Source organism: Melopsittacus undulatus, chromosome 6, assembly GCF_012275295.1.
Source record: "Melopsittacus undulatus isolate bMelUnd1 chromosome 6, bMelUnd1.mat.Z, whole genome shotgun sequence".
NCBI lineage: Eukaryota > Metazoa > Chordata > Aves > Psittaciformes > Psittaculidae > Melopsittacus > Melopsittacus undulatus.
This window is the reverse complement of record NC_047532.1, coordinates 81,503,913-81,520,824: the sequence shown is the minus strand read 5'-3', so window position 1 is coordinate 81,520,824 and position 16,912 is coordinate 81,503,913. Positions and strand designations below refer to the sequence as shown.

The window sequence follows — 16,912 nt, the reverse complement described above, 5'->3', positions numbered from 1 at the left end:
TCACTGACAGTAATGAATATATGCCCTGGAGGCCAAACAAGAATGAGTCTATGTTTAAAAGGTAGTTTTACTTACAATGAGCATTCAGATCACTGCTGTTCATAAACAGTACTCACCTTGCTCTCTGAGTTTTGCCAGCAGTTTATCCAGAACTAACATTTTACCACTGTTAGTGATGAGATGCGTGTCAGTGGTGTAAGGAGGGCCCGGCTCAGCACCATCAAATAGGTAAGGATGGTTACAGCATTTCCGCAGCTGCATCAGAATATTCAGCAGACGCATCTTATCCATTTTCCCAGCTGAATTCAGGATATCAATGTCTTTCATCAGGATCCTTGTGTACCTGAAGTTTTACAGGCAATTTTGAACAACTCTCAGTTTGTACTTGGTATTTAAAACATGAATAAAACCCTGCAATAACTCAGTTATTTCTGGATGTGGGAGTTCACTTATAATAATGAGCTATATTATTATGAAACTTGGTGAAAATGTCTGACCATTAAGGATTTATAAATCCATATGCATGAAAGACAATTTGTCTGTGAATGACAATGGCCTGTCGTTCACTGTGTTATCTTACACTTCCATTGTAGGACTACGAAGTAGATTAAATATATCATTTGACTGAAGCTGCTAAATTGACCTGGCTCCTTTTCTCACATCTCTTCTGGGTTTGTGGCTCCTCAAGATTTTAATTTCAACTCAGACTTTTACTGGTGCATACATACTTGGAATAATGGAGGAAAACTTAGTAGGCACATATTCTTTCAAATTAAATTAAGGAAGGAAAAGAAGTTTCTGCTTTCTTCCTCCCAACCCCTTTCATTACCCTTCCTGAGCTCTTCGTAACTCGTGCATCTTTAAAAAGAAGCCCCAAAGACACCTATAAATAGACTTCTCCATCTGACTGTCTTAACATGCAACTAAAAGGAGAAAAAAAACAAAAAACAAGAAGTCAGTGTCAAGAGCTGTAGTGTTCTTTCACAGAAAACAATCTTACTTTGCAGGATGTAAAGAACTTACCATTCCCTCTGCATTTTGCTGAGCCCAAGATAAATTTTTACTTCCTTCTTTGGAGGCAAACTCTTTTCTACTTCAGCTTTTATGCGACGTAATAAAAATGGCTTCAAAACCTACATAAATTAAGAGGTTTCCCAAAGATAAATTTACGAAAGTGATGCCTCAAATACAAAATCAACAGATTCAGTTATCAGATACTTATTCAGAACTATAAGTGACTATTGTCATAGTGACTCCTTCGGAAAAATTCTGAATTCTGCAAAATAAAGCTGTCCACTAATAGGCTACACTTACACATAAGTAACACTACATAATAAGTGACATACTCATTGTAAGAAAGGGCCAAACCCATGAGCTTATAAAATCTGCTTACTGACTTTAAATATATGCTGCTTCATTTTCATCAGCAGCATACACAAAATTCACAGTTCAAAGATAAGGCACGTATGTTCTATTTCCATCTGATTTGTTTTGTTAGTGGATGAGGAAAAATATCTTTTATCTCAGGCACAGTAAAACAAAGGTAAAGGCATGCTTTTTTTCAGGCTAGCATGACATGTGCATCAGCATACTGTTCTCAGTAATAAATGGTTTCAAAAAGATGCCAAAATTCTTTATTTTCACATTTTAAGTATAGACTTTGTCTGCTTCAAACTAATGTTACAAAATACATGTTTTGTAACAAACCTAGTGTCACAAAAAGCATCTGCAACAATGAATTCCAATATTTAATTCATGAAAATTCTGCCAGGCATTTCTGTAACTACTTTCACATTCATCTTCTCAACTTGGAGATGAGGGGAGAAATAATCTGTTGGGGTTCTTTTTACACTGAGTATGCTACTGACAATATGTGATTACAGCTTTAATTACTTACAGCATGAAGTCTTTCCACAAGTTTCTGATCACCAAGACAATTTTTAGTGTCAAACCACGAGTCAAAATCCTGTAGTGAGAAACAGCACAATTGGTATGAACAGTTTATCATCTGTAGTTTTAACAGACACATATTGGCTCTCACTCTAGCTGAGTGGTGTCAATCTTCAGACAAATGACTTCTACAACTGAAGGAAACTGTGCCAGCTTCCCATCATGTTGTAACTTTCAAAGCAGCTGAGTAACTCCACAGACAAAAGTACTACTACCCTACTAAATTTACAATGGCTTTCCATGCTCATCACTGCAGTGTCCAAGTTCTTCTCATTAGTACTTCTGTAATGATGTGGCAAAAAGGTAAAAAAAAAAGAAACAAGAATCCTTAAATAAAGAAGATAGACAAAGCAAAACCAGGAGAAGCAAGCTGTACAAGGAAACATTAATGGTAACAGAGAAGAAAGATTACTTGAATTCTAAATAAAAAAAAAAGGCTTATGCATATTTGGGTGCTTCATACTCTTCATTCTGCACTGCCTTCACAAATTTTGTTCCACTTTAAATAGTTCAAGAATTAAGCAAAGTATTACATTTGCTATTATTTGTGTGAGACATCAGTGCTAACAGAATGCACTGTTTCAACTAAGTAGAGCAAAGAAGCATTCTACAGTTTGGTAAGCCACAGAGCTTCTACTGAATCCAGGCCTTTCACATTACATCTCTTACAAGGCTGGTTTTTCTTCTCTTCTGCAGACAGCAGCCTGGGAATAAAAATAACAAGAACAAAACAGTAATTCCAGACCTCAACTTACATCTGCAGAATTGAAGACATCAGGTAAAAGAAAGTTGAGCAATGCCCACAGTTCGTGGAGGTTATTCTGTAAAGGAGTTCCTGTAAGCAGCAATCGATTTGTCGTCTTGAACTCACGTACTATCTCCGACAGCTAGAAATGCAACAAATATTTATCATCATCGTGTACATTTAAGCACAATTAACTTTGTCAGTTTCTGAGACTTGAAACAATAACAGCTAAATTTTAAGACAGTGAGTTACCTACAAAATTCACGTTTACCACCCAACAGCTTCCCACTTACATTTGAGAAAACCCCACACCTAACAAAATCTGCTTAAACGAGGTGGAAACTTTGTGTCAAACTATCTTCAACATAGCAAATAATTCTGAACTTACTTTTGACTTCTCATTCTTTATTCTGTGGGCTTCATCAATTACCAGGTACCTCCAGTTGAATTTTTTGAAGACCGATTTCTCTTTAATCACCATTTCATATGATGTAACACAAACATCCCATTCACCAGGCATCATAACATCACGGATAAAAGCAGCCTAAAGCAGAACAATAGAATTAATAAACATTTATAAATATGATCAACATATATGTAAGTCACCGAATCCAATTGCTACCAACATTACCAATTCACTAAGCTAGCACACAGAAGATGACTCTAAAACATCCTTTCAGTAACTGAAAGTTACTGTAACAAAAGCCTTCAATTCTTTGTACATTAAGGCACAGACAGAGCATCAGCTGGGGTTACAAAACACTTCTTTTCTCCTATTCAAAATTAAGTATTTACTCTTCAGCATAATTTTTCTGTAATTTAAGTACAGTACATGTTACCAAGAGGGGGAAAACCCACTAAACCCACTAGTCCAAAGATATGATCCACAAAAAGTTTCAAAACAACTCATGCAGCAAACTCCCATCTCCACTCTTCATAAAAGACCTCCCATCTTTACTTTGTAAGGGATACACACCTAAGCACATAAATCCTTTTACATGAAAGAACATCACCTTATGGAAAAGCCACACATGCAGGTCTCCAACAACTTACTTAGTAGTGTACACAGATCACCCAACAATTAGGACTGACAGAACTTTCAGGTCTGCAGCCTTGAAGAGCTACCCAATAATGATGCCCAATACGATGCACTGATTTACAAAATTAATGAACACTGTCGCAATGAAATACAGAAGAGAAAAAAAAAAATAGGTGCAAAAATCAAAGAGAAAGACAACAGAAAAAGAGGTCAGACAGCTTCCTTTGATCCCAGCCTATTATTTTCCCTGCAGTTGTGGTTTAAGCTCAGATGGCAACTCAAAACTATGCAGCCACTTGCTCACTCCCCCCCATTTTCTCTTCAGTTACAAGCATAACATTTTGTATTTTCAATGCTAATACAGTTAAAGATGACTAAAATACTGTAATTAAGTAGCTGAGGCAGAATTCCACATAGACAAATGGTTTTTTTTGACAAGTAATATCTTGGAAATGTAGGACACTTACTCTGGCATCTTTATCTCCAATAAGGCAAACAGCACGTAACGATGGAACCCAGCGTTTGAATTCATTCATCCAATTGTGCAAAGTTGATTTTGGAACCAGGACCATGTGAGGCCCAGGAATGTTTCGGTAATGCTTCAGATAGCCTAATAACGCTATTGTTTGCAGAGTCTTACCAAGGCCCTGCATTAACAAAGAAGGAGGGGGGAAAAGAAACATGCTCAAATACCATAGAGGTAGTTTCAAACAATTTTCTTACTATATAATTCTGCCACTTAAGTTGCTGAAAGCAAACTACGCTCAAATGCTTGCAATACAATTTCTTTCACTGCATTACAATTCCAGTTGTGAAAAATCTGTTGTAGAATGATGCATACTACTGCATGTAGTCTGAATACTACAGGCATTTTAACGCTGAATTTTGCTCAGCAATTACTACAAAAAATCCAGAAGATTACTACTTACCATTTCATCTGCCAGAATGCCATTAACACCATTTTCATACAATGATATCATCCAGTTCAAACCTCTAACCTGATAATCTCTTAGTGTTCCTCCTTTCACATCTGTAAATGCAAGATTCCTCTAAGTAGAGAAATACTAAGTAGAAATTTTAATTACCATCTGCTCAGATTTTAATTGCATCAAAGCAATCAGAAACCTGTCAATACAACACTTACATGAAGGAGACTCCTCAAATCGAATACACACATTAGATGTTTTTCGACTCTCTGACAGCAGTTCTTCATCTTCTTCTTGTTCCGTGCGCCTGTGACGGTAACTAAAGGAAGAATCCAAGATTCATATTTATGGAAAGCAATTGCAAAACACTGACTATAAAATCAAGAGAGAAAAGTTTAACAAAAACAATCACTGATCTACAATGTGTGTGTTCTAGTACCATGATCAAAATCATATCCTGTAAATAAGGTGTTCCTTATAGTTTATTCTAGCTTTAGTAAGACTCATATGAAGCCCTCTCCTCCAGAGCCATAACTGCACTCTGACAAGAAGTATCGCAAGTTCTCCAAGGTACTTTTTAATGAGCAACACAGAAATATAAGACACATATCCACAGTTGCCTTAGAATCAATTACTTGGTAACTATAAGTCAGTAGAATCACATTCAACTAAAAAAAATAAAAAAATAGAAAATAGAAAATACCATTTTGTAAATGTTCCAAAAACCAGTTGCTTGCTATTGTAAGACCCCTCAGAAACACTACATGCAGGCTACATCTGCATTATTAAAAGAGACATGGTGGACCAAGACAATTGGTGCTGAGGATCCAATATTAGCACTACATGTGCATTGTCATGTTTTGACTTGGTCTAACTCCACTCTAGTCCCACTGATATGTCTGCTAGCAATTGGAGCACCAGGTGTATTTCTGGAGTACATCTTGTAGTTCAGCATCACGCAACTGAAATTCAATCTGTGTGCTCCAAAATCACTCCACATTATGGACCAAAGCATTTTAAGTACTAAGAATCAGGAATTTATTTTAAAAGTGGACTTCTGATGCAGTGCAATACTAACGTTAAAAGATCAGCATGCATACACCTAGCAGCTTTTAAAGAAATTATGAGACACCATTAATAGGAAAAGTTCTGGACTTAATTAAATCTCTATTAACTAAACAGAAGTGCTATAATGCATAATTTGTTTGAAAGCATAGGTTATAAATAAAACATACTCTCCAGCAGAAATCAAACTCTGTTTTTCATCCTTCTTCATCCGTGGCCGTCCCAGCTTGACTTTCAATGGAGATGTTGGTGATTTTTGTGCTGCAGGCTGAATAAAATGTGCAAAAAGTTCTGTCTGCTTCAGGAGGAATTCAAACCTTTTTGCTCGATCTGCTTTCTAGTTTCCAAAGTGGGAAGAGAATTTAAAAAAGAAGAAAAAATAAATAATGTTTTATAAAAATTTATTTTTATTAAGAAACAGATTTCAGATACTCATGAGAACAATTTCTGAGGAAAGACTGACAAGACTACCTGCCGACTGTTAAACCAAGTGAAGAGGGCTACAAGCATCATGAAATATGGTGTCCCTGCCCATGGCAGGGGGTTAGAACTAAATGATCTTTAAGGTACCTCCTAATCCAAACCATTCTATGATTCTATGAACAATTGCTGATCTACTTCATCTTATAGCTAAGCATGAACTGCTTTAGAGAACACAACTGTAACACGTGATAGCTCAAATAAACCTTCATAAATACGACAGCAATCTGGAAGACATGGCAAGACTTGATAACCTCATCTCAGCAACTCACTTGCATTCAAAAGTCAAAGACTAGTAAAATGACTCAAAAGCAGTTTACCTGTATAGATTGCTTAAGTGTGCATGGCACACTGGCAACTGTGAAAGGATATTTTAAAGGACTGTCTACAAAAGATGAAGAAAAAACTTAGGTTCTGACTTACTGTGAGGAATGAAACCCTAACCTTACTCAAGTCAGTGGCAAACCTTCCATATCCTCAATAAGATATCCTCATAGCTCAAGGCTATAAGGATTTGATAAACACAACAGTGTGGTAGTTCTGCCTTTAGAGGTAGGACTACAGCAACAGATGCACCAGCCCAATACTATTTGCATGGAAATTTGTGAATTTTGCTGTCATATCTCAAATTTCAATCATTTCAGTTATGCCATCTCAAGGAGGCATATGCACCTCTCTACAGAAACACAGCAAAACACGTGTTCTCTATATATAAAGGACATTATATAATTTTTAAGAAAAATATGCTAAAACTCAAATGCTATCTGACAGAATGCAACTGCCAGTATTCTATGCCATTTTCATGTGACTTATACCTTGCTATGAACTATAAAAGTGAACTTGTAGTTCTGTACCATAACTCTTCTAGGACATATACAAACAACAGGAAGCTTTTCTGAAGGCAACTTACATGAAAGTGAAAGTGCTCTAAACAGCGGCAACAAACTGAAGAGCAACCAAAATGAATGTGAGGTGCAATGCATGATCTTGCCATATGAGGGCAATGCACTACTTGTAATAGCGCATCGCTTACCAGCAAACAAACATCTTTGGAAAGATCTGAAAAAACATTACTATTTTTTTCCCTTGCATTCATTATTGGACCATTTGTGTAAATATTTTGAAAACCAAATAAACTGTAAAAAGAAACTAAAACTGGGGGGGAAGGGGGGGAATCTAAAAGGAGGAGTAAGGACATAGATGTTTATAGTCATACAGGATTAGAAAAATATCCAATCAGAAGGTTTATTATTAAACTAATAATACATTATATTTTTTGCAAGCTAACCATAACTGTAAGGTTCTGTACTGAATGCTACAATGGACTTTTTTGCCTGCAGGACCATTAGCTGGGTGTAAGCAGCATGCCATGATAAACAGTAAAGGTCGAGCTCACAACTGATGAAAGGTAATTTTTTGCAACCTATTCCCTTTGCCTCTTAGAAAAACTGAATTAGAAGTCTAATTTAGGAAACCAACTTCAGTTACTTGCTCAACTCATTCTCAACAAACAGATTTACTTGTGTGACTTCTCTTGCCAGTAGGCATCAATTTTTCTAAGAGTGATAGTCTTGGCTTCTATGGTATCCAATCCTTTCAGACTCTACTGTAACTATTAGACATCCATTTAACATTAAAGCTTTTAAGAAAAAGCAGCTAAACCCAGATACCAGTTTCAACCAAGAATATTTGTCATTCAAGAACAAGTCTTGTAATGGACTCTTGGTTTCAGCCTCTTTGTAATACATCAGTTACCCTGTTCTCCCTCTTCTCCATCACTACAAGCACCCTTTATTTGTGTTATGGACAGATCCTCTTTTGCATTTTTGCAGCACATATCTTAGGGGGCATATCAACATTTAAAATCTTGATGTTTTTATATGCTGAGAGACTCTCAATTAGTGTAAGGATGCCTCTGACAGAATTCAAGGGGTCATCAAACAAAGCTAGCAGAGACAAATTCAAAACCAAAAGGGGAATATTCTAAATATAAAATGGCATTGAATAGTAACTCCTTTCCCAGAAGGGTGTGGATAACTAAACCAACACGAGGGAAAAAAAACACCAGCAGACAAATCCATGGGGAAGGGTGGAAGAAGAGGACAGACAAGGACACGACGAAAAAAAACACCCAGTGACAACTCTTGAGTATAAAAACCACAGCCTCCAACTCCAGAAATCATGCAGACAAAAATATTCCTAAGGATGGGACAGTGTTTAACTATCACTACCTGCTTCTTCTGTTCTCGTATTTTTCTCTAAAACCCTATACTATCAGCCACTACAAGAAACACCACACTGGACTAGACATTCAAATGAATCTTGTTTTGTTTTTCTTTTCTGACACATCCAGTCTGCAATAACTCCTTGATCTTGTTCAAGCAAACAAACACACATCAAAAAGCCACAGAAAGTTTTGTGGTGAAAGCACTTACCATCTTCTCCTCATATTCTGGGTCAACTTCTTTGTCAGGTCTAGCTGCTTTTGGAGGAAGCTTGAGTTGAAACGGGGGATCATTCTTCTGGAATTCAAATGTTAAACACTTTGTAAGTATCAGATTCTTTACTCCCCCCTTTTTTTATGCAAAAAGGTATTAACCTGAACAAACCTACACACTGCAAGAGAAGCATGCTATTGTTCAAAAATAATTATTTCAAAATGAAGTTGACTGTATTGATTAATATTATTTCACCCAAAGCAGAACCCGATATCAATGATAAAACGAAAGCAGAGATACGACCAAATAAAACAAGAGTTGAAGATGTCTCACCCTCATGCTTATCACTACAAATAGGATCCAAGTTGAAAGCATTGAAAGAAAGGACTGAAAGAGGGTAAAGTTTAATCTTTCACAGAGATCCTGCTCTAAATATATAAATAAAATTTAGTATCTTGAAAATGTATTTTTTAAAAGTGTGACTTCTAAATGCAAAATTTCTAACTATAAATTTCTGGCACTCACATCTTGGCTGGGTTTTGTTTGTTTTCACTTCTAGATGAACAGTCAGGAGTTCATTTGGAAGAACAGGCTTAACTACATTTAGCCATACCTGGGAAGAGCACAAATTATAAGCCAAATCAATGGATGCAGCAACCACTACATGGTATGCTCTTCAACAGGTAACAAAGAACTACCTTATTTACTATAAATGAAAGAAACCTAAGAAACAATAGCAAAACCAGCTGACTTTTGTGGTTTATGAGATTCATTTCTGTCTTCAATTGGTAAGCTCAAAGCAGGTTTCCACCATTTCAACAGCTACATTGTTGTATTAAAAACAAACACACAAAACCCACAAATCATTATATTGGTAAAATATACATATATATATTTAAGACTTATAGGAGAAATATTTGGTGCATTTTTTTCCTCTATTCAGTCTCTGAATTACGCCTTTCTTAACACACCTCCTGCAAATAAAAATAATATTCAATATATTTTGAAAGGCATTAGATTATAAAAATATTTTTTAAAGCACTGAATAATCTGAAAGAACTGCCAAAGAGCATGTCTGTAATAAAATGTAACAGAGCCTTAATCTGACCAGCACTTTAGGTACCAGCCTACTACAAACACATTTAAATTAAATAATAATTAATCTAAATCATTCAGAGTCAAGTAGCAAAACGAGACCAAAGTGGGACTGGATCTGTAGAAGTCTGTCAATATGCTTAAATTTCAGCACTGTTGCTGAAAAACATATATGCCAACTTACTCCTTCAATTTAAGCACAATTATGCAAATGGGAGGAACATTTTCTAAAGTTAGAGATTACATTTTCAAGTTTTGGCCCAAAGGCACAATTCTCAGCAAAGGTGAACAATATAAAACATATAATGAACTTGTTTGGCAGGTTAATGATTTTCTAAATGCATGAGTTCATCTTTGCAGGGCCAAATTACTATGTTGCAAATAGATACAATTAGAATATTCTACACTTACAGCTTCTTCAACCACACAGGTAATGAGATTATCTCAGAAAGCAATGTTAGGAGAGGACTGTTAAACCAACATGCCAAAGAACAGGTCATATATACAAGTATATTCACACCTCCACTATATTACTATATGACACAGACTTCAGTAAAAAAAGAGTGACAGTGCTATTATCAGGCTCAAGCCTTGTTATTAAAGTGATAAAATACTTCACCATAAAGGAAAACAAAATTGACAACAGGCCATTTCAGACATCTTCTTCACTTCCCCCAGACATCAATTACACAGATAGGTGCTACTGGAAAAAAGCCATCTCTCTACCTCAGGTAAGTATGAAGTTTCTCCTGGACAAAGCAAACAACTCAGTATTACGAGAATCCCTTTTAACTGCAAGTTTTCCAAGTAATGCTACACAACATTACTTATGCCCCAAGGCATTAGATGGCTTTAGTGCCAGTTCTGTTGTTACTCTGGGGAAACCAGTACTCTTATTTCCCCAGAAAAATAAAACTTACTGTGGTGTACAAATAAAACTCATTCAGAAAAAAAGTATGTGAATAACACACTCCGAGTTAGAGGAGTAAATGAACTGACACACAAACTTACTGCAGTACAAGAATCTCATCCTACACCTTGCCTTTTCTAGACAAAACAGTTTCCCCCTACTCCTCATTACAGTGTTTCTTACTCCTCATTACATAGTTTCTTATGAGTAAGAACACTTCTCCCTTACTACCAACTGGCTCACCTACCTAATGCAACACAGAAACACAAAGTATTTCATTAAGTCTCTAAGGTTTACCCGATAAACTTTATAGACAATGCATCCTCATCCCTTAAAGGGCTGACTTAACAGGAAACAGGAGGATCAGCTGAAGCCTCAGTACAACCAATCAACAAAAAAGGTACTTTCACTTTTAACTCAGGGAGCAGGTGGCAACAATCTGCCACTACCTAAAGAAGGTTTCCATTAAAGATTAAACCCTAGATAAGTGAATCCCCTGAAAACTGGTGTCATTTACATACCTTTCAAGATAGATGACCATGTAGCACTTCAAAAGATAACAGACCCTGAGTATTCTAAGGATCCAAAATACTTCCCCAGCCCACCTTAAACAGAGCTACTAACTTCAGGCCGAGAGATTTCTACCAAGTAAGTGCAACAGTTAGTTCCAAATAGGATAGGCAACTTGAACACCTAAATAAATGACTGGGAATACAAACTGCCTTTGTTGACTTTGCTCTTGTAACCTGTGCCATTAAGAACTTTAAACAGATGCATTAGGAATCATTAGAAGGACCCTTTTCATGTTTAACTCGCATATAAAAGTGGAAATACATTCTGAAGAGCCAGTAAGGCACTGGTTTGGTACTACAAGCAAGACTATGTACAGTGAAGTAAAACAGTGAGAAGGGAACGGAGCACAACAGGTTGTACTACATGCCATTATTACACAGGCTGTGCATGTAACGGTATAGGTATGTAACACACCCGTGGTACAACATGAAGTGAAATTTCAGTCTGAATAGAAACCTCCAACAGCAAAACCCGTTGGGGTTTTTATCCCTCAGGGACATATGGCACAGCACCACAATGTTGGTAATATTCAGAACCAGTCACTGCTTTCAGGTAATTTCTCCAAGCATGCATTCTCTACACATTCAGCACCAACTTTTTATCAGTTGACATGCATAAAATTGGGCAGAATAAGTTATGTCCAATACAGAAACAGCCCTTGAACACTTTCCCCTGAACAATCAGGTGATGTTCAGATTAACCTGTTCTGCATCTCATAGCTGTTTCCCATAAATAATGGAATAAAGGCTCAATCATTCTTTTCAGGTAGAAAAAACAAACCTTTATCGATTGGAATTAAAACTCTGATTGCACTAATGTAAGCATTTCTCCAGTGTTCTCCAATACTGTAAATACAGCCACAGGGTCATCACTCTTATCAAGTTTCTATAATATTCATTCTTCGGGTTACATCTTGTTCCGTTTCCAAGGATACCCGAATACGTCACTTTTTACTCTCCTTGCGTCTTAGCCTTTCTCCCCAAAAACCTAAAGGGCAGAGGCCGGCAGCCATACGCGCTCCCCAAAGGGTTCATTCAGCACCACTGCTGCATTTCAGCCGGTCACAGCGCAGCCTGCAGCCCCGAGGCGTGCGGGCCGGGTCGGACCGCTGCGGCCCGACCTCGGAGGGCTGCACGGCGGGGAAGGGGCTCCACAGGCTCCCGATAGCGGCAGCCGCTACAGCAATGCCGAAGGACGGCCCAGCGCTCGGCCTGCACAGCGGGGCCGGGGGTGTGTGGGCAGGGGCCGGCTCGCAGGGCCGCCCCGCAGCTGGGCCGCGGCCCCGGGCCCTCACGGGCTCCGCCGGTCAGCCGGCTGCCAGCGGCTGCATCCTCGTCCCCGCAGGCTCCACCGCCCGCCCTGCCCCGCAGCGGTACCTCCTCGGCGCCGGGCTCCTGCGCAGAGGCCGCAGCGGCGGAGGTGGAGGGGAGCTCGCCATCCGCACGGGCGGTACCGGGGCCGGTGTCCATGTTGTGCACAGCGGGGGGGGGGACGAGGGCGGCCCCACCGCCCCAAACACCGCGCGGCTCCGCCCCGCCAGGCTCTCGCGATGCTTCCCCTACCAGCCGGTGTAACGCGAGTGGCGGCCGGGGTCTAGGGAAGGGTTAATGGTGGGGAAGGCACAAGGACGTCTGTTTTCAGGTGTGAAGCCAAAGCACAACCCTTTAGCAGCTGCTTGGAATGAAGATAACGGTCCCCATGGGATGCTGCGCAACACCTGAGTGCCTCCCTTGCTGCCGAATGTCACCGCAGCTCACATAGAAGGCAGCGGTCAGGGCCGCTACACACATAAGGAGGAGGTCTGTGTGTTCCCAATGGAGGTGTCACAGGCTCCAGGGAATGTGATGTGTTTGGAGACAGCGCTGGCTTTCAGGACATGAACCGGGGCCGCCGTTGCTGAGGTCCTGCCATTGTTCCGCCTGCTGCCGTCGTGATCTCCGAGGGGCTGCCGTGTGCGAGTGGCAGGATGTGCCCTCCTGCCTGTGGCCCCGGCACTGGCATGCAGGGGTACTGACATGACAGCCGACATAGGGGTAAGGTGCTGCAGGAGCCAGGCAGTAAAACAATATATAAACTTCCGACTTGCCATTTGTTTTCCTTGTTTTCAAACCCTGTTGCAGATGGTGTGTTTTCCTAAGTGCCCCAGGCTGTATTAATGAGAAAATCATCTCAGCAAGTGCAGGGCTGAGGTACCAGTGGAACTCCCAAGCAAGAGTGGCCTATACAAACTATGCAAAAAAGTAATGTTTTTTTCTTTAAGGCACTTCAAATTCAGCAGTGTTGGTGTGCTTCATATTGCAAATGGCACTAATGAAGCCATTCAGTTTAGTTACTATCAGCGCACACATTTCTGACCATCCACACAAGGCATTCACATTCTCAGTTGCTGAGCTGTAACTTTGCCCATGCTGCTAAAGGATTCCAAATCAAGCCCTGAGATGTCAGACTTAAAAAGCTGAGAGCTTGGAATCAGCCATTTTACATGGTGATGCCTTACAAAGGCAGTACCATGAGCATTTTGTCCAGAGAGATAGATGTAACCCTGATGCAGGAGACAGGATGAGCCATAAAAGTTTTTTCATTCCAGTAAAAAGCTCATTAGCTGTTATCAAGACCTTTTTGCATAACACAACAACTAAGCTGAGCAAATGGGTTATTGCAGCTCACATACCCTGCATTTAGAAGGGCCCCTGAGACCTCTTTTCCATCCATACATTGATTCCAATAAGGTGCCATTTTGTGAGAACTGTTTCCATGACTGCCTGATTACTCTGAAATTCCATATCTAAATGACGGCCCAACACAGAAGATTTAAGCTCTAAACTCACCCTTTTCATGCTGTGAAACAGCTGCAAAACAGTAACAGAGCTGCTCCAAATCATTTAGCATCCTATTGCCTCCTCTGCTTGTTGCACAGTTTGCAGCAAGGCAAGGCCCACAGCATCTGCAGTAGCCATTCCACGTGATCCATTTCTAAAAGCTTTGGGAAGTACATTTTTCATAGCACAATTGAGCAGAGTGACATGACTGGTTCTGAGAGCACACTCCAAAGAGCTTTTCCAAGCAGGGCTATCTAGAAAATGAAGTTTACCGTTAGCTATGCAAGAAGTCTCTAAGGTGGGAAAATTCCAGTCTATGTTGTGTTTGTTCTTAACATTTACAGAAAGTAGCTCACCAACCATCTTTAATATTTGACTTCCCTGCTCCCGTTTCAAATGCTTGTAGCTTCTGTTTATGCAAAACACTCTCAAGTGTTTGTCACAGCTTGTTTTTACTTGAAATTCACAGGAACATTATGTGCTGTACAAACAATCGAGCTGCTGCTTTCATCAAAGATCCCCGTTGGGTATTTTTTGCCTGTGTGCTTAACATTTGCATTTGACACTTTGCATAGATGTTCTTAGTTGCTTCGCTTAGAAGATGCTGTGTACTCCTGTGGACCCACAGGCCATTGGCTGAAAAAAGCACTTAGTCATACAACAGTATTATAATGTGATCATTAATTAAATATTAAAAACTGGTGATTTTTTTTTGTATTTGCTGTATTTACAATTCTGCAAAATTGCAGAATTTCGCCAACTGTTTTTGCTTGGGGTTTTTTTAACATGGTTGGGAGGCAGGAGGCAGGAGGTCAGTTGTCATGATGAAGTTGTAGATTTAAGTATTAGCTCTTTGTTTTCCCAGGATTATGATTCCTTATTTTACAGCATGCCAAACACAATCGCCAGGGTGGAATGAGTAGTCTCAACACACTAAGGTTTCACAGCAATTAAGAAGGTCTCCTCTGTCCAACTCAGAAAGATGGCACTTGACATACTGTATGATGAGAATTATCTTTTCTTGTCATATGCAAAAAGAGAAATTGCAAACACTTGGGCTCACTGCTACTCATTACTGCTGAGATATGTCAAGAGCTGATGAGATGCAGATCCAGGGGCATTTTCATACACTATGCAGGTAAGGTTGTAAGGTTTTTGACTACTTGTAGTGGTCTTAACTTCTCTGTCACAGATATATTTGGTTTGGATAACTTTTTAATAATAAATCTTACTATTCTCTGAAATTACCTTATAGCCAAGTGGTTATAAAAGCCCCTTTTATGTGGGTTTGTGTGGACAAATTGTACAGGTACCGACCTATGGGTGTGGATGGAGTAATGTTACCAACTATCAGGCTGAAGAGAGAAATGGTACATGCTGAAAGACAGCGTGTAGAAACCCCCCAAGAACTGATAAGCTTGAGAGACCACTAGACCTGTTGAAGTCACAAGAACAGGTAAAACTCAGTGTACCAGGAGTCTCCCAAATCCGCACAAGGCCACCAGCACACACAAGCATTAACAGATTGAGTAACTCAGACCACAACCAAAAAACAGTAGCTATGGCTGCTAAATACAACTGAAGCTGCAGGGCTCTGTATATACCTGCTGGGAAAAGAGAAGCCCTTCAAAGGCTTTCTGAGCCCCTTAGGAAGCAGGTCAGGTTGGCCTCCCAGTTTAGCACCAATCAAGTAACTTAGTGTGTGTGTAATCGATCCACATGAATGCATTGTGTGGATAGTTACCTGCTGTTAGCAGATAACGTGATTCTGTGGATAAGAACAGCTTTAATAAAAGGTATCTAATATACCGGTTGAGGTTTGTGTCTTCCCTGCCCCGAAAATGGGATTCACAAGTACCTCTGTCAGATGCCACTAGGTGGCCACACCGACCTGTGCCGGCTGCCAGCCCTGACGCCAAGGTGATCCGTCAGCCTTTCTACTGTGTAATATGATTGCAGCTCAGCCTTGAAATGGGTTCATCAAGAGCAGGGAAAACATAAATGAGATTTGGAAACCATCTTTTACCTGCTGTTGTTTAATTACGTGTAGAACTGTATCATGTACATTCAGTAACTTCTCACTGAACAGCAAGTGTCCTGTTAAGCAGTGCCTTGAATAGGTAGTATCCTCTGATTCTGGAATCTGTTCACTGCCTTCTGCACATTCAGGAGGCTCTCCATTAAATGCCATAGTCCAAAACCCACATCTACTACTGGACTTCTTCCAATGAAGAGATCACTGTTGTTTCTGTGAAGTCTACTTCCTGACTGGAGTGGCTTGTTTGGCAGAGAAACCATCTCTCCCAGATTCTCTTATTATGTCTTCTGTTGCAGAGAATTCAGAATGCTGCCTCCGTTCATACATCAGTGGTTATGTCCTCACAAGTAACTTTGGTTATGTCCAGTGGCACCGTTCTGTGCATTCTTGCACTTACTGTACAGCCCTGTATCATTCAGATTCTTGTTTCATAGATTCCCTTCCAAAATTTATCCACTTTAAGGTTCCAGATTTTCCCTTCCTCATAGGATTAGACAGAAACCAAGGCCTCCTCCTCTGGAGAGTACAGTATAAAACTGCGTCTAAAATGAGCTCTCAGTGTATGCCCCACTCACTTGTAGCCCAGGTTTTGCTGGGGATGTCTTTTCTGAGGCTGTCCCTTGCCTTTGTGGCTGTTGAGCAGCTGAGAGCAGTCCAGCCCCTGCATCATTCACTTCATGGCTACAGACAGTAAGTGATACCTGATTCTGCCTTGGTTGCAGGCACGAGCACATCCAAGCAATGTACTCTATTAAGCTTCACATTAAGTATTCTTATAGAAAAGGGATTTTTGTTTGATGGTGCAGACTTCATAGTCACACATTCGTTTTCTGT

The 16,912-nt window shown here is 39.7% G+C and overlaps 1 protein-coding gene across 2 annotated transcripts in view; it reads right to left on the bottom strand.

Annotated features, from left to right (window-relative positions):
• Positions 1–12,691, bottom strand: part of SMARCA1 (SNF2 related chromatin remodeling ATPase 1) — a 35,702-nt gene extending 23,011 nt beyond the window's left edge. For both annotated transcript variants that reach the window (XM_013128839.3, XM_031048235.2), the window contains exons 1-11: positions 12,598–12,691; positions 8,641–8,727; positions 5,896–6,062; positions 4,879–4,979; positions 4,664–4,764; positions 4,202–4,381; positions 3,084–3,239; positions 2,706–2,837; positions 1,898–1,966; positions 1,024–1,133; positions 117–343 (exon numbers count right to left, since the gene is read on the bottom strand). In XM_013128839.3, the coding sequence (XP_012984293.1) occupies positions 117–343; positions 1,024–1,133; positions 1,898–1,966; positions 2,706–2,837; positions 3,084–3,239; positions 4,202–4,381; positions 4,664–4,764; positions 4,879–4,979; positions 5,896–6,062; positions 8,641–8,727; positions 12,598–12,690 (1,423 nt within the window). In that variant the 5' untranslated portion in view covers position 12,691. The remainder of the gene's footprint in view (positions 1–116; positions 344–1,023; positions 1,134–1,897; positions 1,967–2,705; positions 2,838–3,083; positions 3,240–4,201; positions 4,382–4,663; positions 4,765–4,878; positions 4,980–5,895; positions 6,063–8,640; positions 8,728–12,597) is intronic.
• Between the last annotated feature and the right edge of the window lie 4,221 nt (positions 12,692–16,912).